Genomic DNA, 23,135 nt, shown 5'->3' on the forward strand with positions numbered 1-23,135 from the left:
TTTGCGCTATTTCAATTCAACACTTGACGAAACGAGAGTGCAGATCGTGCGTGACGTCATTTAATAATCATTAATTTGCCGGTAAATGTATTGTCGTTTACCTTTGACCCGTGTGTTTTAAGCGTGTAATAAATTACGTGAATTCAAAATTGTTTTTTGAATTCATACATAAATAATTCTATTGTATTGTAGGCCAATGAGATATACGTTTTTAAATCCATGTAGTACATTGGATTTTAAAGAATAATTGTTATTTTTTAACAGTTAAGCGAATAGAGTATGTAATTTTTTTTTTGTTCGAGAACAGAGTATTTTACGTTCGGCGAGGGTAAATTGGCACGGGCATACTGCACCGCTTGCACCGAACTACTCGAATCCGGAAAACGTTTAAACGAATAACGAATCCTCCTTGTGGGTAATCTGTCGTACGTCAAAAATTTGACTTGACATCATTGACATACGTCAAACCAAGGTCAAAAGCAAATAAGCACCCACATTTTTGTCATTTTTCAGTCTACCACCTGTGAGTTTTGTTGTGTTGTGAGTGTTGTAAGTTTACGTTTCGAAATGGTTCCGTTGACGGTCTGGTTTCTTCAAAGTTCGGTTTACTTAACATATTTTAGTTGATATGGGCCCTCAGACGAGCTGAAATGTGATAAAAACAACTTGAAAATATACACTTTTGTTGGCAGCATTATGTTTGTGTTCTTAGACCAAATTGAGAGAATTAAAGAACTAAAAGTGGCGATTCAATTCATCAGAACGTTGTACGGGCCATGATTTCGAATAAACAAGTCTAATGAAAACCGTCAAAATGTCTGAGATTTGTACCGTGGTGCATTTTTCTCGAGAGTCTTCATTAACCAGAATAGACACTATCAAACCCAATGAGGCACCTGGCAAAATATCAGAGAACAGTCACAACTTTGGCTCATTTTACGTTTGCTGCATAGTGCTGTCGATTCTAACTTATTTGGCTGATTTGGCTTTAGCTGTTACACTACTATATTTTTACTCAAGTCAGGGATATGGACTTTATTTTGCCCTTACTTTGAGTTTTGTATTGATGCCAGCCATTTGTATGACCACTGTAAGCCTGCGATGGTAAGTTTAGTTATTTTGTTAATGTTTGTATTTTTATTTGCTGTCTGTTTTTCCCATTTGGAATAATGTCTGCTTATTGGGGATGATTTAATGAGGGTAGTACCACTTTATCAAGCAGGTTATTGTTAAAAAAAGTGTTTTCTATTTCCTAGTAATGTTTTTGACATTCATAAATTTGCAATGTAAAGAAAACCTACTTTTATAACTTTTTAGATAAGAAGTTATAAACTTAGATAAGAAAAGGCAAGTCAATTTCCTAGAACTTCAGTACCTACCTACTTTGCATTTTAAGAATATTTGATGGCTTTAAATTTGGTATTTTAAGTAATTTTCTTGAAACCTAATTTAATCAATTGTTGAGCTAACTAACACTTAGGTAATGGATGTTTATGTGTTTGTGTCAAGTCAGAAGTACTCAAAGTACAAAATTTGTTGAATCTTACTAAATATTTTCTCAAAACTTTATAATAATAGGCAGAATTATAAATCAATTCATAACATTTCTTCCTTAACAAAAATATCCAATGACATCATTGGGTCTGATGATCTAACTAGTAGTGAAATGCCTTGTTCAGAAGTTTAAATAATTCATGGGCCTTGATTGCAAATTATTATTGGACTTAGGAAGTCTGAAATCACTAAACATTTTGTTTCTTGATTTTTCCAGGAAGGCTTCAAGAATAAATCCATTTAAAATCTTGACTTAAAACAGTGTGAACAATGATTTTCTGTGTGTAGCACTACATTTATACATTCATTTAGTTCACTAGCTTAACTGTAATAAACAGAGGTATTTAAGTTCAAAAACAACTCAAAACACAAGAGAAAAATAGACTCACAAGTTTAAGACTGTTTTGACATCTGAAATAGTTTGTTTTATGACTACTCTTCCTACTCTATGTGGGATTATGTTGTTTGGGAGTATTTTTAGGAATTGAAACCATCTGTTTTGACTTGACTATTTGGTTGTGGCTAGACCACTCAATTTTTCCATGTGGCAGAAATTTCATAGTTGATTAATGAGATTTGCAGCCTTTGAAGCTGGGTTATCTCCATTTAACAGGGTAATTAATTTTAAAGAAGGAAATCAGGTTTTGGGAGTTATTAATTAGTGCAATCCTGATAACTGCTTTTGGTTTTTTTTTTTAATTAGTACATCTAGACAAGTAAATGTCTTGCTTGAAATTTCAGAATCATAAGATTCTACTAAAAAAACAGATCCAATGGCCAATTTTTTTATTTAAAAAAATGATTCCATATAGATAAATTATAGGGATTAAAACTATTAAAAGGGAATTAACTTTATCAGAAAAGCCTCATGATTTATGAGGAAAAAGTGGAAGCTGTGTCTGTAAATTATATAAATTTTTGAATACCTAATTGCTTTTATGAGATCACAGTTTTTTTCAAGTGAAGTGTAATTTGGAACCGTTTTATTGCCTCTTACAGTAACTGACTATGACAGAGTTGACTGTATGAAAACTAAGAAAGTCCATACTGTAGGTCAGATTAATGACAATTTTGATGAGCGGGTATTAGCCTAGACATTATATGCCTATTATCATCTGTTCAGACACACATATGTGCACGCTCCACTTGCGTCGATTTTCAATTAAACTGGTTATAAAAAAATGTTAATAACACTTTTGTAGGTTAACTGGAGGTTAACGTTGTTTATCTTGTCTTGAAATTCCGCTTTTAGCGATTCACATTTACCAGTACTTTTTCCAAGGTTGTGCTTCATTGTTTTCCCATTCAGTACATTTATTACTTAACTTGGTCTATTTTTAACTTTTGGATGCATTTTAATAATTTATAATGCTTGAAAACTTTTTTACTGAGCTTTTAGATTAATTTCTTTGAGACGTTTTGGAATGTCAATTTGTCGCACGTTTCTTTGCTAGCCCTGATGGTATTAATAGTCAACCATGAGCATAAGTAATTGCTGCTGATTTTGCTTGTAGGCAATGGCTTTAATAATGCAAAAATGGTCAAGGACTCTTCACGAAAAATTCCCGGTGATTGACTTTTACAATAAGCTTATTATTAACTGTTAATATTGGTTGAATTGGTCATCTGTTTAAAAATAGTTTTCTTGTCTGGTTGATAACTGGAACAATGTTGTTAAGTTGTTATTAAAATTCATGTCACGACTCACTAACAATTTAAAGTGTTTTAAATATCCTAGCAAATTGCTTATTATGTGTTGGATATCAATAGTCGTCATCATCCAGGCCTGCAAGCTTGGCTGACTTTCCTTGATTTGTCATGGTCTTCCATTAATCCAATGTCCATAGAAATATTCATCTTAAGGGGGGCAATTTAGTCCTTATGTGGTTCTCACAATTTTCTTTAAGACGTGGATTGAAAAGAAGTGGCGATATAGGGTGTTGCTTCCTTTTAATCAACTGTGCATTTCAAAGCTACTAAATAGGCTGTTATTTACTTGAAACTTTGATATTCCTCCCTCTATGCAAGCTTTAATCAGCCGAATCATTTTCTTTGATAGTCTGAAGTCTGTTCTATTATACATTGGGTGCAAAAGGTCCGAGACCACCTTAATATTTCGGAAACAAGGCTTCCAATGTACATTAAATAAAAAGTATAAAAATGTGTTTGTATTAGATCAGAAAATTCAAATGGGACACCTTGTGTATTTTTAGGTCAGTAGAGTAGAATGCGCACACTCAGTTCTACAGAGTGACCCAAAGAGTACTATAGAAAATAAAAAAAAACAGCTTTGATAATAATTTATGGATTGAAGTCCAATCAATTTTAAAAGATTTGATATTTTTCTGTATCTTTAGTACAGAGACTTTTTTGTATCCAAAACGTGGTTGCCAACATTACTGGATAATACCCATACAACAAAAAAAGCTATAAAATTAGATTAAAAAATGTGGAGTCATAAAATGCCACTAATCTGGTTATGTCAGGGTGTGTTATCAGCATTTGTCTAGAGTGTATACAGGATAATCCAGTAACATTTGAAATAGTTACTTGTCAATCTGTATAATACAAGATACTTTATTTGGTTGCCAATTTCAATCAGAAAGTCTAATTTAAAAAACCTTCTAGTTTTTTAAATTAGGATTTATAGATTTGATTAGTTTTGTCTTTGTCTTCAAGGCCAGCCATAAAAAAAGTAATAAAATTGGATATACCTAATAAACTAGGACCCATAGGATTTGTTTAGTTATTTCAAGGCCGCTTATGGAATCAACAACTGTAATTCACTCATTTGTGTATTTTGCTCCGTATATTATCGAGTTTGGTACCCACATCCGGTTGCTAGAATGTATATTGTTGCCTGGCATCCTTATCGGAAATTGCTAACTATAAGTATGACAGTATGACAATCTTAAAACACATATTTTTTATTTGTCCAAGCAATGCTTAAAAAGACTGGATTATTCGATTATTAATTAGCAACAAATATTTCTGAATTGAATAAGTGATTAAAATACGAATTGCCTGAAAGTCAAATATTCAGGACATTAAAGGGTATTAGAACATTTTAATAACAATAGTTAATCAAAAGATTATAAGCTATTACAAAATTGTATATTTGAATATGGTTTAAAAGTGAGAAAAATTATGTGGGAATGGAGCGGCAAGTTCAAGTTCATCCGCCAGAAAGCAGAGTATTTTCTCAGGAATTTCAATAACACTGCGTGACGTACTATAAATCTTTGTTATCTTGGTAAATATATTATTATGATGAATTGCAGGTTTAATTGAAAGTTGACCTTACAAATTTAGTGAGTGATACAAATTACCTAAGACAAACAAAAATAATCCCATACCACTAATTGCTAATGTTTTATTAAATGCTGCAGCCGTCATATTCATGGTACGGGAATAAAAATGTCGGCTTACACTTTACTGCCAGTACACCCTTGAGAATATGGCCAATTATCTGAAGTCCCAATTAAATTTCCTGCCGCAAACGAGATAGATAATCGTGTTGCTGGCAACTGTCAGAGACAGGTTATTGGCGGAGTTAAAGAACCCCATGAAAGTTCCCACTGAAGTTTTGCAGTGCACTAATGAGCTTTTTGTATTAAGTTTTGAAGTTTAATAATAACTGGAGTATTACTTTAATTGCACAGTTAATTGAATGATTTTTTTGCAGGTATATAATTGACCATGATGACCCTTCCGTGGGAAGAGCCTCACTAGGACATTGGGTAATCAGGATCATTTTCCTACTTCTTCAAATCTCTCCCTTGTTGAGGTACATAGAAACCTTAGTATATGGAATACGCAGTAAGGTGGCCGGGAAAAGCGAAAGCGACAGCCAGCAAACTCTTTTGTACAGGTAAAGCACTTTATATATACAGGGATTATTAACATCAGTCAGTAAACAATTCGATTAAGTGGCTAATTAGCTCCTTTTCTGCATCGATTCGGTTTCACTTTACCATTGTTTTCGTTTCGACTCAAATTTCTGAAGGATTTTTGCTGGAATTTGTTCTTGACGTTTGAAGATTTAATTAAATGAATACTCTAATATAACTGTCAAGCACAGTAATTATTTGAAAACCATTGGCAAAATGAAAACAATTTTTCTGTGAACGTTCTGTTACGATTTTTTAGTACAGTGAGACGAAAAAACAAACTTGATAATCAGTATAAACCAATTCTCTTTTTTTTTCTTTTAACCAAATTAAATATTAACTACAGAGCTAGTTTTTTCCAGGGAGTTTCCTGTCTGCTCCAATTAGGAGGATATCAAATCGATTCCCAACTACATAAATAGTGAAGGTCGTTTTTCTAAACAAAAACTATTGTTATATAATTTGGTGTATTCACAACCTTAATTGATTGGTACATCAGTACCCAACCGTGAAGTGGAAAATTAACGTTCTGATAGTTTGCTAGGCGATTGCGGAAGATCTTAATTTGGGTTAGAGTAAATGCGCTGACGTGTCGTTGTCGTCAAACAAGAAAACTTATGGTTTTTCCCAGAAACTATTAGCTAATAACTGTTGGCTGATAATAAACGAAATGTTGACTTGATTTAAATTTAATCGAACCACTTAAATGAATTGCATGCATAATGTCAATTGAGAATTTAAACTAAATTAAAAAGTATACATTGAGAATTTGTTTTTAGGCGAATGTTAGATGAAGACACAAACAGTTCCCTGCTAAGGCTGTTTCACTGCTTTCTGCATTGTGCCCCCCAGGCCGTCATGCAGCTAGTATTCCTTTTAAGTTTTGTAATTTATCCTGAAAGAAACAGTTTTTCTACTAGATTAGGTAGGTTGGTCGCAATTTTAGCACACAATTTTTGTTATTTAATGGACAGACTTTTCAGACGTTTCCATAGTGCAAGCTTGGACAGTATTTACCTCCATTATATCCATAGCTTGGTCTTTGACGTCGTACCACAGATCAGTCAGATTTGCTCGGGACGACAAAGATAAAATCAAATGGATAGGATTACTTGTTGCTTTCTGCTGGCAGCTTATGAGCGCACGTGAGTTTTTTTTACATATCTTAATAACTTGTTGTATTCTATATCTGTGGTGTTTGTAGTGTCTAGGATTCTTGCCTTAAGCCTTTTGGCGGCGATCTTACCGACGTGGATGGGAGTGGTCTGCGCTCTTCATTGGGGCGTAATGTCGATTTGGTTGGCAATAGGCCAACACCAAACGGCATCCTGCGGAAATAGGTGCGAGGAACTACTCCTGTCGGTCGCTTTGGGATTGGCGTACGTTTTAGCCTTTATCTCGCCTAGAGACGGACCAACCAGATACGTGTATCTGGCTTACTATTTGGTGTGCTTTATGGAAAACACAGGGGCCTTAGTAGTTTGGTAAGGAAAAAAACATTTTGTGTGTTGTGCTTACCATAGATCCAACAACCATTTTACTTAATGATTTCTTTGATAAATTATTGGCATTGGCCTATTCACTGCATCATCTGGCGTCCACCGGTTTTGTTGCTTTTTAGTATTGTCTGGCGTCGTGTAGATTTTTGATATACTTTTATGTCATGCATTTCTTAATTAGAAAATGTGCAATATTTAAAAAAAGCTACAAGTATAGGTAAGAATAAACAAGAAGAGGTACTTTAAAACATTATTTTTATAACTTTTTTAGCAATGACTAAGCTCTAATTAAACACTAAGCAATTACCCAGGCACGCAATTGACATTTAAGTGTTAATCTGTCTAAGTAATAATGGATTAAGATTTGTTTTTCTATATTTAGAGTTGTTTTCATTAATACGTTTTGATGATTGTTAATAAGAACATTTATTTTAGGTGTGTAACCAACAACTCATCCAGCAACCCATTTCTCTACTACGGAGCGGCGGGCAGCCAGGTGATAAGTTTTGTATTAGCCATAGTTTTTTTGATTATTTATTACAAATACTGTCATCCTTCATTATCGAAACGTTCAGAGTACCCCAGTGGGGTCAACGCGTCTTACATTGAAAACGACAAGCCTTGTTACAGCAAGACTTCCTATAATTTCCGAACCAGTTCTTGATCCATCGTTTTCGTCTAATTTTGAATCCGAATTCAGCTTGACTGTCAGAGTGGATCGCCGGGTGTGTGGAAGCTTAATAGTCAGTGAAGTTTCAAAATTAGACGAAAACACTTTTGTACAAAGATAGTAAATATTATATTATAAAATATAAATGTATACCTCTATTTTACAAGTACACTGACATAATATAATTGTATAAGTATTTTCGCCTGTTAACAGTATTTTTTGGGTGATATAGTGTGACAAAATTTTATTGTTGAACTTCATATTGATATATTTATTTTTTTACACGTGGCCAGTTCTTGTGACCACTGAGATGTAACGATATAAGTACAAGTTGTTGAATTTGAAACATGGCTAGCCTACAGAAATGCAGCGTAAAACTATCCACAGAATACACTGTATAAGTATAGCAGAATACATGGTAGAGCTCGAATCAGATGAGAAAAGGCCACCGCATCATCAATGACGCAGTTTTTAAAACTATTTCTTTCTCCTTCTACAGTTGCCGTCGCATTAGATATAATCAGAGGCGTCCTATTAAAATATTCCCGAAAATATATTGTTAAGCGGTCAAAAAGCCACTTGGCAACGTAGTACGGTTTTTACTTGGACACAATTAAAACAGATGCGGCAGCGGCCAGGGACATTTGGACCTTTTTATATGCTTTTACTAGCCGGCACTCTAAACGGTGTTGCCAAGTTTAAAAAAATGTAGTGGCGGACAGGGAGACTTAGGGGGTTAGGTTAGGTTCCGTTTTAGTCTGGTGTTTTGGTTGTATTGTTGATGGTCGCAGTTGAAGTTCACATAGTGTTATGAATAAAAAACGTTATTTTGTCAAAATGTCTTTCAAAAAGGTTGGAAAGAAAGGTGTTATCATATACAGCCAAGGCCGTGAAATCGTCAGTAACGTCTTACAATTTATGAAGAAAGAAGCAGAAGGAGTTTCCATTCCTTTGAAAAACTTGTTGTCTTTTATTTTCTTTATTAAAAACGACGAAAATGTTTCATTTTACTGATAAAATAATAGCACGCCACTGACTGGCTGCAACAACTTGGAAAGTAACGAGAGCAGCAATATTTAAAGCGAGACGTACAGAGATCGTGACATCATCGTTTGATGACGCCTGTGGCCTTTTCTTAGCTGATTCGAGCTCTACAATATTTGAATAAAGATGTACTGTTGCTGGTCACTTTACGAAAGTGCAGTACACTTAAATTGCTTGGCTTTTCCCATTGAAAATCAATGGCGTGAACGATACGACATAGTATAACCGTTGATCTGTTATAAACAAAATTGCCTTTAAGTGGTGCTAAATCCCCTTCATTGGGTTTATAATATTCAAAGCAATGCTTCTGCTACATGTCTATTTGAACAAGTTAAAATTATAGTCAAATTTATAAAATGCTAGCAGTTCAGGTACAAGAGCTGACAAAATGATTAGTATTACACTATAATGTACTGTTAACTGTAAGACTAAAGGTAAAAGGCTGCTTTTTTATTCTGTAATTTTTTCTCTACATTCCATTTACATGATTTCACAGCCAAACTGCCAAAATGGTGTCTGTCATGAAAGACAAAACAAAAATAGTTAATTGAATTGATATAGCAATTAAAATATGTTCTACATTATCATTTGAGAAGTGTGAACCTATCTTGGGTTGTAATTTGCAATACCATTAAACCTGAAAGAAAATAACTAACAAAATTCCAATATTTTAGATTTGAATTTTCCTAAAAAAAATAATAATTGACTTTAACAGACTTAAATTTACATAACATTTTCAAAATGACACTATTCTATAAAATTTGATATTATATTTTTAAAAATATTTCATAAAAATTTAAACCTTTTCTATGATTGTTTTTACCCTATTTGTATGTGATATAAGCAGCCAGTTCTTGAAGACACTTGACAGAAATTTATGAGACGTCTCATAACGTTCTGATTAGTGCCATTATTTATACAGGGTTATTCACGTTATTCGACACAGAAAATTGTGACTAAAGTATTCACTTTCAACAAAGTTTTGATTCTGAGATATAGACCTATTCGAGATATCTTTTAAAAATATTTTCCATGCAGGAAGAGTATTAAAGTTATATTTTTTTAAATGGAATACCTAGTATTTTATTTTATTTTCAAGACTATGTTGAAAATAAAAGGTAATTACATTGTGGTTTGGTACGTCTCAACTTTACAGTTTCTCAGATATTCGTTATTTTGTAAAAATTTAGAACAAATTTTAAGGTTTAATCACTCAACCTCTGTTTGATTTTGATTAATCAAAATTGGCTTGGGAACTGCTAAATGATCAAGTTTTAGGATCCATGGGTGAGAAATTGTCTAGCTCATACAGGATGTCTCAAATTTTTTTCCCAATAATTGCAACCTTTAAACTATAATAAAATAACTTGTCAAAATCAAATTGAACACCACCTATTTTATGGTTAAAGTAGATGCAAAATTGTATTATCTATCGAAAATTATTGAGGCCTCCAACTGTTCGCGTTTTCTTGGAAAGTCAACATTAACTCGCACCGAATTTGAGTAATTTTTGATTCCCTTGAGAAGTTATCACAGATTCAAACTAAATGACAGCTTAAATAGCGAATTAGAGAAATTTTTAGGAGTATATCCATTAAGATACTTAATAATGTTGCTGAAGGATTCAAAAACGGAGTATGTTATGTATATGTTTGTGTTTGTAGTCGAATGGTCACTGGTTTAAACATTTTTATGAATTATTTTTGTAACTTGTATAGCAAATTTACAAAGTATTAAGCTACTATTTTATTCTAAGCTTTACTTAGATTAGAACGATAGATATGTAATTGGAAAAGATACCAAGTGATCTTTGAACAATATCAAAAATCAGTCAAAGCACAGATAAACTAATATAGTTTGTTTGTCTGTGGTCAAAGTCAGCTCTAGTTTAAGAAATGTCGATTTTCCAGGAAAACGTTAACAATTAGCGGTATGAAACCTTAATAATTTTCGATAGGTAATTAAATTTTGCATATACTGTAACCTGTAACCATAAAATAGGTGGGGTTCCATTTGATTTTGACAAGTTTTTTCTACTTAAAAATGTAAGTTTTTGCGTAAATTTTTTGATACTTCCTATATGAGCTAGACAATTTATATCACTTTTGGAACATGAAACTTAATCTGTTATCAGCGCCCAAACCAATTTTGGTCATTAAATCTCAAAGGAAGGTTGAATGTTTAAATGTTAATATTTGTTCTACATTTTTACAAATTAAGGAATATCTGAGAAACTGTTTGAGAAAAGTTTAGACCTATCAAACATCAATGAAATTACCTTTTATTTTCAACATTCTGAAAATAAAGTACTAGGTGTTCCATTTGAAAAAAACATGACTCTTCTGCATTTGGGACAACCGGTACATCTTGAAAATATTTTTAAAAGATACCTCTAATAGGTCTATATCCATCGCAGAACCAAAACTTTTTTGAAAGTCAATAGTTTAGTCACAATCTTCCGTGTCGAATAACCCTGTATATGTTTAAGCGCATCTCGACCAAAAGCAAAACAGGGTGTGTTTTTTGTAAAATAAAACTTTCATATAACGTTGTTTTTTGTATTACTGTAAGTAATAGTAATTAAGTGTTGGGTAGTCTGCACAAAATACTTAAATAAACATGTCTACTTGGAGCTTTAAAAGTAATTATTACTTAAGTTTTAATCACAGCGTGTATTACCGTATTTTTTCAATTAAATCAGAGAACCTACAAAAGTTAGACAATAAATTTCAATGAAAAATTTAACTTTTATAATTGTAAAGAACCCAATTAAATTATCACAATTATTTTATAAGAAACGTCCATTTTACGTCACCTGTTAAATTGCATCTAGATGGTTTAGTTCCTACTATTTTAAGTTATATTGTTGTAGCACCTGTAAAATTCACGTCAATCTTTGTCTGAGACTTTTGTTTAAATTTGTCAGATGTTTACGAATGACGTTTAATGTTTTATATTTTATAGAAAATGTTGATTTTTGCAAAAGAAAACTAGAGTTTAAATACTGCATTTGTTTTATTTATTACAATAACCGAACCTAAACTAGGACACTAATTATTCTTCCGACAAGACTTACAAAACACAGTAAAAATCATAGCTGGTCATTCTTTCACTAATTTATGTAATTAGAACATAAATACTTAAATATAAATACACACATTTATTCATTATCTCCCGCATTGCTAGTCTGAGTTAAAAACACTTGTTGGGTGGTACCATTTTGCTGTGCTACCTGCAACAGAATAAAGTTTTAGAATGTGTGTTTTATTCAAATAGCTTCTGTCAACAACTGACTTTGGTATTTTTGGTGATGACAATACAACTTTGAGCTTTTTATACAAGTTTAGACACAGACTGAACTAAACTTACCTGTACTACTTGTTGTGTATTTGTAGCTGTGAGAGGTGCCTGAATTATAACAGGTTGAGAAGTACCTCCTTGCAGTTGCAGTTTAATCATTTGCAGTTGTTGGGGTGTTAATTGAATCTAAAATTATAAAATGACAGTTGTTAAGACAGTTTTTTACAGTAAAAAAAGCTTACAGGTATTTGTTGAATCTCCCCACTAGGTGTGACAATCTGTTGAATAATTTGCACATTTCCTGTGGGGTTTTGGGAAATAGTTTGTGCCCCTGATTGTAAAATTATCGGAGTTTGAGCTGTTTCAGCTGTGCCTGCAGTTGAATTATTCTGCAAGTATCCAAACCAATTAGTAGTTCAATTAAACAAGAGCAAATTTCTACTAACCTGTTCCACAGTACTAACTTGTACTGTCTGTACTTGAGGCTGTACAATTTGGATTGTTCCTGGAGTTTGGGCCACTGTTGCTGTACTAGTTGTAGTGGTAGTAGGACTGGAACTGTTCTGTTGAAGATTGGCATGATGCTGCTGTGCTAAATGGAAATAGTAGTGTACCTAAAATCCCAAACATCACATTAAAAGAAAAAACAAATTAAAAAAAATTACCTGGTCACTGTTTCCTCTTTGGCCTTCTTCTCTTTTTACTGGCTTAATATCTTCTCTAGGTACAATGTCAATTAAAAAATCAAACTGATCATACTTAGCAATGGCCATAGCTATGTCATTTCTCTAAAAAAAATATTCATCAAACTTAACAAAATTACAGTCAGATATCTAAATCAAATACCTGTAAGGTTCTCCTTTTATTATCTTCAGTGTGTATCCAAGCTCTCAAAGTGAGCTCATGTATAAATATTTCTGCTGCCTTGGCAAAAAGCAAAGGTGCTTCAGCACTAATCATTTTCACCTCATCATCAAGTTTCATAATTTTTTTGATTCTTGCCAATGGCAAAACTTGTTGTTTCAAGTCCAACTACAATTTGTAACTCACACTAATTTCTTTTCTGCTTTGAATGTATTGATAACTTACATTTCGAATGGCCCTAACATCCTCCATTACTTGAGGCCAAAAGTTAGCCAAGGCTAGCTGTGCTTCAGTGGATCCCTGATTTTGTTCATCAGGCTGACCTTCACTTTTGGTTTCTGGATCAGTACCATCACTACAATGTTAATTTAAAAAAAAAGGTTTTAACAAGGCCCCTCAAATTTTAATGATAGTACATATTGTGTTATTCTGATAGATCAGCTTAAATGTTATTGAAAGATTGATAACAACATCAAAAAGCAACAACTCAAGTATACCTGTAAAAGCGCCACAAAAGGCTTTTGTAAAGTCTTTAGAAGCCCTTTAGATTATTTTACTGAACTAGCAATCTAACTATTAAATTTAAAAACTAGTGTTGTACTTACGCATTCACAAAGAAGACTGAAGTAGCCATTTCCAGTGATAAAACTGTGATACATGCACAAATCTAAGCAAATTGCAAAAATGTATATTTTTTATTTTTATTCCCAATTAAGGTTAGAAATTTGTTTTGAATTTTTGACAGTTGTCTTGCAGTGTTGCCAAATTAGCCTATCAATTTTTTTGGTCCCAAATTTACAAATTCAGTATTTTCTTGGAAAGTTTTAGTTAAAAATATTTCAATTTTTGGCCAATTTGTTTTTTAATGGTGTTCGATCGTTACTCAAAGTTCGTTTAGGACTTTTCTCTTCCTCAGAATCTGAATCCAAATCCTCCAAGTCTGGATTTTTTTCTGGCTCTCCAATAGTTGCTGTAACGATTTGAAAAGCATCAGTAGAATGTTTTAGTTAATAAATTTTATTATAATTAATTACTGTTGTGATTTTTCTTACCTGCTTCTGCAGTGACCAAAGTAGTAAGGTACTGATTTACGCTAGTTTTCAGCTCTTTTAAAGACTGTCGATACCCACTGAAATCTTCTAACTTAGGAGTTTCAACGTTTAATTCTTTGTTCAAGCTATTGCCCTTAAAACATTGGAAATTTAAAGTCATTTCAAGTAGTATTTTAATTTTTGAAAAAGTATGGATGTCATAACCTCAAAGTTCCTCAAAAACCTAACCTAATTTTTTTCTTCTCTTTAAACTGTTCTTTTTTTTACCTAACGAATATCGAATCTGATCGGACGCCATTAAGCACAAAAAGAAGAAATCCATCAACAAATCATAACCTAAGTTCCAGTAAAAATAATACAAAATCGCAAAATCATAAAATCAACCATGAGCAAAGAAGACCTAAAAGCCTTTGCCGTGCAGCTTTTCCAAATCAACGCTGTAAAATTCGGCGAATTTAAGACCAAAGTAGGACTTATGACCCCCGTTTATTGCGATTTAAGGGTCATTATCAGCTACCCTCATGTTATGGTAAGATTTATTAGCTCTTCACTCACTGTTGAGTACACTGCATAATTTTCCAGAAATCATTAACTGACTTGCTAGTTCACCACTTGAATGACAACAAAGATGTTGATATATTATGTGGCGTGCCTTACACAGCTTTACCAATAGCTACAGCTGTCTCACTGAAAACTGGACTTCCAATGGTGATGCGCAGGCAAGAAGCTAAGTCTCATGGAACTAAGAAGAAGGTTGAAGGGGCTTTTAAGGCTGGAGATAGGTGTCTGGTTGTAGAAGATGTTGTTACTTCTGGAAGTAGTATTTTGGAGACTGTTATTGATCTAAGGAATGAAGGTAAGAGTTTCAGCTTATGTTCTTCAAATGGTTGTGCTAATATATGATTGTCATAAGTTGTATGCTGTGTATATAGCCAACATGTTCCTAAAGACTCAAATAATGAATTTTGGACTTAAATGATTTAAATCAAATGTTGTTTGCTTAGGAATCATTGAAGTAAGTAGGTATTTCTATTATCTAAATTTCATTGTAATAAAGGAAGAAAATAGATGTAGGAGTTAAGTCTTCTGTTGCCTTGTCCTTATGTACATCATATTACTTGTCATATGTCATATACAATATCAACTCAAAACTACTTCAGTGACTGAGACAACTTATTAACTTATATGGTCCAGTTACTTGGGAATTAGTTACATGGTAAATAATGTCATTAACTATGACACTTTGTCCTTTCAATATGTATGAGAATAGAAGTTAAGAACAGTGTCTTTGTTGGAACCCTTCAGGAGCAAATTGAAAAATTGCCAAAATTGCAGTTTTTACAAAAATTGCTTTTTTCAATTTTTGAAAGGTTGTAGCTCCTTTATTTGATCCTCTCTAGCTCTAGATTATCAGCATTATATTAAATTTCAAAAAGTAGTTAAAAAAGACTCTTAATACTCCTAGCAGTGACAGTACAGTATGAATTTTAGAGCTTAATGGTAAATCTTTTAATGAATCTGACATAATTTGTGAGCTGTTTTTTTGACCAATCATATACCACAAACAGTGTTGCAATTTACACAAATGCTAGACTTACCATTGTAGGTTCACATGACAACTATCATATATGGCAAAACCATTAATAACTCTAAATTGAGTAAGAATGAAAACTAAGAACAGTTTCTTTGCATTGACAATAATCTAATATGGATTTTAGTAATGATGGACGTAAATTTACCCTGACCGGTCATTTACCAGTAAGGTAAAGTAAAATTCAGTGTGACAGGAAAATTTACCAATTTTACCTGTAAATTCCAACTTTCACCTTTTCTGAGTTATTAAGCAAAAACTTTGAAATTTGAGCACTCTGTAACTCAGTTATTTTTGGGAGTTCAGGAAAGTTGAACCACTTAAATTAACCGTCTTGAGCTCCAGTGGTGGAAAGCAAAAATTGCTTACAGAGTGAACAAAAACAGTCAATAACCATACTTTTCATGCACACCCTGTATACTACCTTAGTCAAGGAGTTGATTTCCAACATTTTTGGTCTCTTGCAATTTTTTTTAAAATTTCACAGTTTTCAAGTTATTTAGGAAAAACTGGTTAGGTGCAACAAATATTTAAATCAGTAGAAATTGTGGTCTGACTGAAATTTGAACTCGGTTTAAAGAACAGTCAGGACCAAAAACGCCTGTAAAACCCAATTGGAGTAAGTAAATTACTGTTTTAAGCACATGTTTGGAATCCACATTAAATTTCCTATCCTATAACCTAAGAAAACACTACAAAAACATTGAACTGCCAGAAACCCGGTTTGAAAGAACAGTCAGGGACAAAATCGACTGTAAAACCCACTAGGAGCAAGGAAATTACTGTTTTAAGCACATTTTTGGAATCCTTATTCAATTTCCTATCCAATAACATGAAAAAACAGGACAAAATTTGGTACCGTAAAGAAAAAAATTGGTGTCAAAATTTGAATTAAACTGCCAGTAACACAGTGTTTGTAATTTACCGGTCAAAATTTTCTACTAAAGTAAAATATCTATTTTACCGGTAATTTTCCCATCACTAGATTTTAGTAAGATCATGGCAGGGATTTCAATGCCAAATTTTATGTATTTCTAGGGTTAAAGTGTAAAGATGCTATTGTCTTTCTGAATCGTGAACAAGGTGGAGCAAAAATATTAGAGGAGAATGGAATTCGAATGCATGCAGTGCTAACACTGAGTGAACTTATAGAATTTTTGGTTGAAGCAAAGTGCATTGACCAGGATACTCAAAACAAGGTGCGACAGTATATTCAGGCCAATCAAGTGACTAAATCTGTACTGGACAAAAGTCCTAAACAAAGTAAGTTCATACTAATTAACCTAGAAATAGTTAGTTTAACACATCAAGAGTGGAGTTATTGTGTCTAGTTTGTGCTGTGTTTAAGCAATTCCTCTTTACTAACCATAATTTGCCTAAGCAGTGACTTTTCTAACTTATAATATCTGTATCTTGTTTTTGCAGACCGGTTAAAAATTCCTTTCCTCGATCGTGCTAAACAAGCCAAAAACCCAGCAGCGGCCAAATTATTCGAAATAATAGCCACAAAACAAACCACTCTATGTTTGGCAGCTGATTTGTCTGACTCTACAAAACTCCTCAATTTAGCTGAACAAGTAGGACCATATATCTGCGCGCTAAAAACTCACATAGACATTGTAGACAATTTCAATGAAAGCCTTGTTGGCGCGCTCAAAGACATTGCACAAAGACATAATTTTATTTTGTTTGAAGACAGGAAATTTGCTGATATTGGACACACCGTTGAATTGCAGTACAGCAAAGGTGTGTACAATATTTCCTCCTGGGCTAATTTAGTAACAGTTCATTCGCTGATGGGAAAAGGCGCATTGGATGCTATTAAAAAAGCGCCTGGAATCCAGGATCGAGGAGTTTTCTTATTAGCTGAAGCTAGTGCTTCTGGAAGTTTGATAAACGATTCTTACTCCAAAGCTACCGTAAAATTGGCTGAAGAATATGAAGATTTAGTGGCAGGAATTGTTTGTCAGAATCCGTTGTTTTTGGAGAATCCCGGATTGATTCAATTAACTCCCGGTGTTAAAATTGGGGAAACTGCTGACGATTTGGGTCAACAGTATCGAACCCCTAAAATTGTGGTGGGTGAAAATGGGGCTGATGTTGCTGTGGTAGGAAGAGGGATAATCGAAGCCAGCGATCCTGTGTTTGCAGCCAAAAATTACAGGGAAAAATTGTGGCAAGCTTATGTTGAGCGAATTGCCTAGTTTATTGATTTTAACAGACCGTTTATTTCCAAGTAATTATATTTCATTCCACTTATTTAGGAAGTTGTTATTAGTACGCGGACTGTATTAAAAAGCTGTTTTTATATTTTTGTGGTCAATTTCCAAATAATGTTCTTTCATTCCAATATTATTTCGTTAGGAAAACTTATCGAATATATATTTTATAGACATGTTATACCTATAAATTGTACCTATACATAAATTTTAGTAAAGTGTTTCTTTCATACAGTCTTTTATGTTTCACTAATTTACCTTACAAAAAATCCTCAAATGAAACTACTAACAAATCGCCAAATGTGAATTGTTTCCATAAATTTGAACCACATTTGGATATTTTGGGAAAAGTATACATTTTTAAAAGAATTGAAAGAAAATATAGTTTTGAGATGTTCTACTTTTTTATTCTGCAATAAATACATATAAACCTAAATTTGTAAAACTTTTTGCTATCGGTTCTTTGCATTGACTTTGGTATAAAATTTCTTATTTCCTCATTGTTTTTCTTTCTGAAATTTGACGTGTACTTTTTTTGGCCGCCTCACTGTAATCTAATATCTGAAACTATCAAAATCTTTTCCATGAAGCTATAAAATGACAAAACTTTTAAAACTAGTACAGTTAAAATTCACATTAAACGTTTTTAGAGCTCTATGAGCAGGATTTTTGACAGATGGCCGCTTTGGAACTAGTTCTGTCAAAATGCGACAACCTGTCAAATACTACTCCATGAAGCTATAAAAGTTTAAAAAAATATGCTCAGAAAGGAGTACATTTCTTCTAATCAAATAAAGTAAATTTCCTTATTGTTTTTCTTTCTGAAATTTGACGTGTACTTTTTTTGGCCGCCTCACTGTAATCTAATATCTGAAACTATCACAAACTTTTCCGTGAAGCTATAAAATGACAAAACTTTTAAAATTAGTACAGTTAAAATTCACATTAAACGTTTTTAGAGCTCTATGAGCAGGATTTTTGACAGATGGCCGCTTTGGAACTAGTTCTGTCAAAATGCGACAACCTGTCAAATACTACTCCATGAAGCTATAAAAGTTTAAAAAAATATGCTCAGAAAGGAGTACATTTCTTCTAATCAAATAAAGTAAATTTTAAAAAAATTTGGGGAAATTATTTAAGGGTTGGAATCACTGCCTAACAACATTTTTAGATGTTTTGAAGTACATAAAGCAAAAAAGATACATTACTATCTGCACTTTTGGCTCACATTATTCACCACCTTTTTTTCTAATTTCGGGACACCCTGTATTAATAACGAATAAAACAGTGACGAAGCCATAGTGCAATAATTACTGTGATCACAGCGGAATTTACGAGTATGACTTGAATATTTAAGACGACATTCAATTCACTTTGTTAATAATTCAAATACATTTGATAAGTTAAGATTTAATCATCAAGTCAAAACAATATGGAAATTTAAAATATTGCATAAAACGTCAATAGTTTCGTCAGATATATTGAGATACACTCTTTTAAGATTATATTCACATTAACTTCATTTATGAACATGAAACCTTTCCTCAGCGAAAGCTAAATCTTCTGTAAAATTCTGTTAACAAATTAAACATTCTATCTCGCTCCCATCTATTTCACATCGGTAATTTAGAATTTTTGAATGTGAAAACAAATACAAGTTAATATCTTTTTGTCAATTAATATGCTGAACAATAAACTGAACTTAATGATATTACAAACAAATGTTAGGTATTCCATTTAGCACAATAGATTCAGCTTAATATCGACTAGTCATTCCAAAAATACGGATGTTTAAATAAGATCACATTATATTAACCATGCATAATTTGGTCAACTTTGACAAAACAAACAAAACTACAAATTCAACCAGTCATGAATATCATCCACATAGTGGTGACCTTTCAAGATTATACTGGGAAATTTGAAGTATACCTACAAACGCTAATTTAAACTACCATGAGATTATATAATAATAGCATAAAACGGGTGTATAAATTATGGCTACCTATTTATTTGTATTAGGAAGGCGTATTGAGACTGCTTGACAAATCTGCATAAAGGTTACAAAGCTTACATCCACACAAACAAATTACCTACTGTGTATTTTGTTTACTTTTATATTGTCACAAGTAGGTGGTTCACAAATTATTTGTATCTTACATAGTGTCATTTTTACTATCATAAAAAATCTTATAAGATAAGAACATAATCACAAATTTTGGTCATCAATAATCAGAAAAATCATGTCCGATTTCATGTCGCATTTTAACTTATGCTCTACAATTCATATCTCACTTTTGTGTCCAATCGTTTCAAACACCAACACAGTGTAAATATTTAAAACTAATTATAGTGACTATAATATCAGAGAGACCTTTTGTCACTATTATTTTTTGATTCCTTCTAAAAGTTTCTGAATTTCATCAACGCTCCTTCCTTTAGTTTCGAATAGGGTGGTAACACACATCACAAGTCCCACAAGACAACCACCAGCAAACGTCCAAAACACTGCGGTCATACCAAAAGCCGCAGCGGCGATAGGAAAAGTAATATTAACGGTAAACGTTAAAAGGAAACTGAAAAATGCTGAAATAGCTAGTGCAGCCGTTTTCAAATTAGATGGAAACAACTCTGCCGTTATCACCCAAGGTATGTTAGCTAACCCCAGGTTAAACGCCAACATATAGAGAATCAAACTACCAATAGGAAGCCAGCTGAGACTTGGATGGGGTATGAGAAAGTATGTTCCTAAAGCACCCAATGACACAATACAAAATATGTAAGATACAGTTAAAAGAAGTTTGCGACCAAGTCTTTCTATTAACTGAGCGCTGATTAAATTAGCTAGTAACTGAACTGACCCGATTATCATAGAAGAATAGATGGGAGATATAGAAGTACCAGTACTTTCAAAGATAGTTTGCATATACCCTACAATTGCTACAGTACCTGATAACTGTTGAAATAACAACAAACTATTACTGATTATCAAGGCTTTCATTCCAGTTTTGCTTCTAAACAACATTCGAAATCCTTGTAGGATTGTTGAAGTGTTCTGGACATTTTGTTTAATGTAGATTAACTCCTTTTGAACATCTGCAGGACATTTATTCCTTAACTTAACTAACGTAGCTTCAGCTTCATTATTTTTACCTTCTTTTACCAAATCATAAGGACTGTTAGGTCCGAATATTCCAAACACTATACAAAATACTATCGGGACTATAAGATTAACCAAGCTGAATACTCGAACTGAAAGGAAAGGCCCGACAACATACATGGACAATATTCCGCAACAATTAGACACACCCAACACACTAGCCAAACTACCACGATTTTCGACTTCAGCAATATCAGTGACATAACCGGGTATAACACCGAATACCATACCCAATGAAATACCCATCAGCAGTCGGGCTACAATGAAGAATTCCACGTTCAAAGCTACAGCACACAGAATGTGACCCAGGATCACTGGTATACCAAATACCAAAATGGTGATCTTTTTGCCAAATTTCCCCGAAGCAATCCCACCAACCAAACCACCAATGATAGCACCCACGTTCATAGCCGAGGCAATCCATGACTCCTCCAAAGTAGTTACTGGTCGTGGTAGAGGGTTGATCGACGCATCTGGACTGGTTAGTTTTGGTAGTATTGGAGAAGTCCACGACCAACTTGCGGTGGATGTGAAGGTTATAAGGTTGACTGCAGTAAAGTTACTACAATAATTAAGCCAAAACACAACCAAATTAAATCTACTTACCTGAAATAACTGAAAAATATACGTAAAAACTGCTCCCTGAGAATTGTTCAGGCATCTTTAAATTAGTAGAAGGGTGTGTGGAGCTTAGATCTACACCTAATTCACCCACACATCAAATTAAAATCACATTCGGTAAGTTGCCAGGAGAATTGTTGTCACCTTGCGTCTTTTTATCTCACTCCTCCAGGTTTAAGTAAACAAAATCTTATATTTTACCGTACTAAATACCATGTATATAAAAGACAATAGCTAAATTGTTAAGCGTGTGTGCAAGTGTTAATATTTGTTTCTTCTTAACTTTAATTTTACAACTTTTAAAGAATAATTACTGTTTAACCAAGTGGAGTTTATTGGAGGTATATTAAATGGCACGCTTCATTATGGCAAAAAATACGCAGTTAAAATGTATTGTTACGAAAAAAATTGTTGAATCGAATTGTTATTCAACTTTATTTTGAGATTATCATTACTTAATGCTTCTTCACTTCAAAACACGTCATAATATTAAAGGCGAAATTTCTTTGACACTAAACAGCGGGGTAACGTGGTTTACCGTAAGCAATAATGCTTGTAACATACGAAATTCATCACAACGAAATTTCAAAGTTGGTTATTTTTAAGTAGTCTTCGGCCATCTCTAATTATTACGTTGTATAGGGTGAGAAATAAAAATGCTAAAATAATATACTATTTCAAAGGTGTTCGTTAATAAACCTATAATTGACTGATTTTTTTTACTGCCAGAATGATAAATTACCTTCATTACCATTAAAACTAATTCCTACCATATGTCGGATGAATTGCCGTAATCTCATTACACTTATCGATAAAATAAACATCGAAAGGCATAACTAAACAACTGAAATACTAATAAGTGACTGGCATTAAAAGTGAAATTCTTTGTTTACATTGAATGTTGCAAGTCAAAGAGTCCCAGAAATGTAACACCAGCGCCTCTCTATAGTTGGTCTTATATGGGTGCGTGTCATAATGATCTGACGTTGAATTAAGCGTAAATGGCAAACAATTAATAATATAGATCATATGTTTTGTAAGAAACCTGTATTTTTTAGTATTTTAAATTTCTTAACATGTGTTGAATTCAATTACCTTTTTCTATGTCATTCATAATATTTTTAACAGTGACAAACCATCCATTACTATTCTTGTCACATAACGTGCAATCCTTTATAGACTTTAAACAAATACGATTTGTTCAGTTTATTGGCAGTTATAGGATTTACCAAGAAAAGTAATGTACGTTTTAAGTTTTTTCGTCCTTCTGGAAATCCATATTACTATGCAATATAAACATTGATTAAGTTTGAATTTCCTATTCCGGAACAATTTTTGTTTTATCACTTTAGGTTGTTACGTATAACGTCTTTTGCAAAAGTGGAAAGCTAAAGGTAATGTGAATTAGACAGTAAACTAGTTTTCTAAATATTTGTTTTGTTATTAGATTGCTTTCACTCAGGCAAAGTTTACAAAATTGATGTAACATTATTTGATGCAAAAACAGTAACTTAAATCAATTCCTCATGACCATGAACAATTTACATACAAAACAATTATTAAAATTAATTTGTTTACTCAAGGTAGGTAAAGTAAACCCCGAAATCGTTGAAGAGCGGCACACAGTAATTAGCAATTAGACCTTATTTATGAAGCAAAATAGAAAGGAGC

General features: G+C 32.9%; 4 protein-coding genes across 7 annotated transcripts; 2 read left to right on the forward strand and 2 right to left on the reverse strand.

The window, feature by feature from the left end:
* Positions 1–488: 488 nt before the first annotated feature.
* Positions 489–11,662, forward strand: LOC145724218 (XK-related protein 6-like). 3 transcript variants are annotated; one of them, XR_014176954.1, is made up of 7 exons: positions 489–1,104; positions 5,240–5,425; positions 6,224–6,369; positions 6,419–6,589; positions 6,649–6,928; positions 7,379–11,056; positions 11,094–11,662. XR_014176954.1 is itself a non-coding variant. In XM_081972360.1 (6 exons), the coding sequence occupies exons 1-6, from the start codon at positions 800–802 to the stop codon at positions 7,605–7,607; spliced, it is 1,317 nt and encodes a 438-aa protein (XP_081828486.1). In that variant the 5' UTR covers positions 489–799; the 3' UTR covers positions 7,608–11,662. The 3 variants fall into 3 exon arrangements, 2 of the variants coding, with proteins under 2 accessions (XP_081828486.1, XP_081828487.1); XM_081972360.1 differs by having other exon boundaries at positions 7,379–11,662; XM_081972361.1 differs by having other exon boundaries at positions 6,428–6,589; positions 7,379–11,662.
* LOC145724220 (nuclear transcription factor Y subunit gamma-like) lies at positions 11,654–14,095 on the reverse strand. The gene is made up of 9 exons (XM_081972364.1): positions 13,874–14,095; positions 13,427–13,791; positions 13,047–13,176; positions 12,804–12,989; positions 12,623–12,745; positions 12,404–12,571; positions 12,200–12,346; positions 12,027–12,143; positions 11,654–11,889 (listed from the first exon to the last, which is right to left on the reverse strand). Exons 2-9 carry the CDS (start codon positions 13,453–13,455, stop codon positions 11,818–11,820), a joined length of 972 nt encoding a protein of 323 aa, XP_081828490.1. The 5' UTR covers positions 13,456–13,791; positions 13,874–14,095; the 3' UTR covers positions 11,654–11,817.
* Positions 14,096–14,154: 59 nt separating this feature from the next.
* Positions 14,155–17,913, forward strand: r-l (rudimentary-like). The gene is made up of 4 exons (XM_081972356.1): positions 14,155–14,402; positions 14,456–14,729; positions 16,503–16,727; positions 16,890–17,913. Exons 1-4 carry the CDS (start codon positions 14,259–14,261, stop codon positions 17,666–17,668), a joined length of 1,422 nt encoding a protein of 473 aa, XP_081828482.1. The 5' UTR covers positions 14,155–14,258; the 3' UTR covers positions 17,669–17,913.
* A 1,870-nt stretch (positions 17,914–19,783) lies between these two features.
* Positions 19,784–21,627, reverse strand: LOC145724217 (facilitated trehalose transporter Tret1-like). Of its 2 annotated transcripts, XM_081972359.1 has the most exons (3): positions 21,609–21,627; positions 21,450–21,545; positions 19,784–21,391 (listed from the first exon to the last, which is right to left on the reverse strand). In XM_081972359.1, the coding sequence occupies exons 2-3, from the start codon at positions 21,502–21,504 to the stop codon at positions 20,070–20,072; spliced, it is 1,377 nt and encodes a 458-aa protein (XP_081828485.1). In that variant the 5' UTR covers positions 21,505–21,545; positions 21,609–21,627; the 3' UTR covers positions 19,784–20,069. The 2 variants fall into 2 exon arrangements, with proteins under 2 accessions (XP_081828485.1, XP_081828484.1); XM_081972358.1 differs by lacking the exon at positions 21,609–21,627 and having other exon boundaries at positions 21,450–21,602.
* Positions 21,628–23,135: the final 1,508 nt, after the last annotated feature.

Source organism: Ips typographus, linkage group LG2 (assembly GCF_016097725.1).
Source record: "Ips typographus isolate SLU linkage group LG2, UJ_Ityp_2.0, whole genome shotgun sequence".
NCBI classification, from domain to species: domain Eukaryota; kingdom Metazoa; phylum Arthropoda; class Insecta; order Coleoptera; family Curculionidae; genus Ips; species Ips typographus.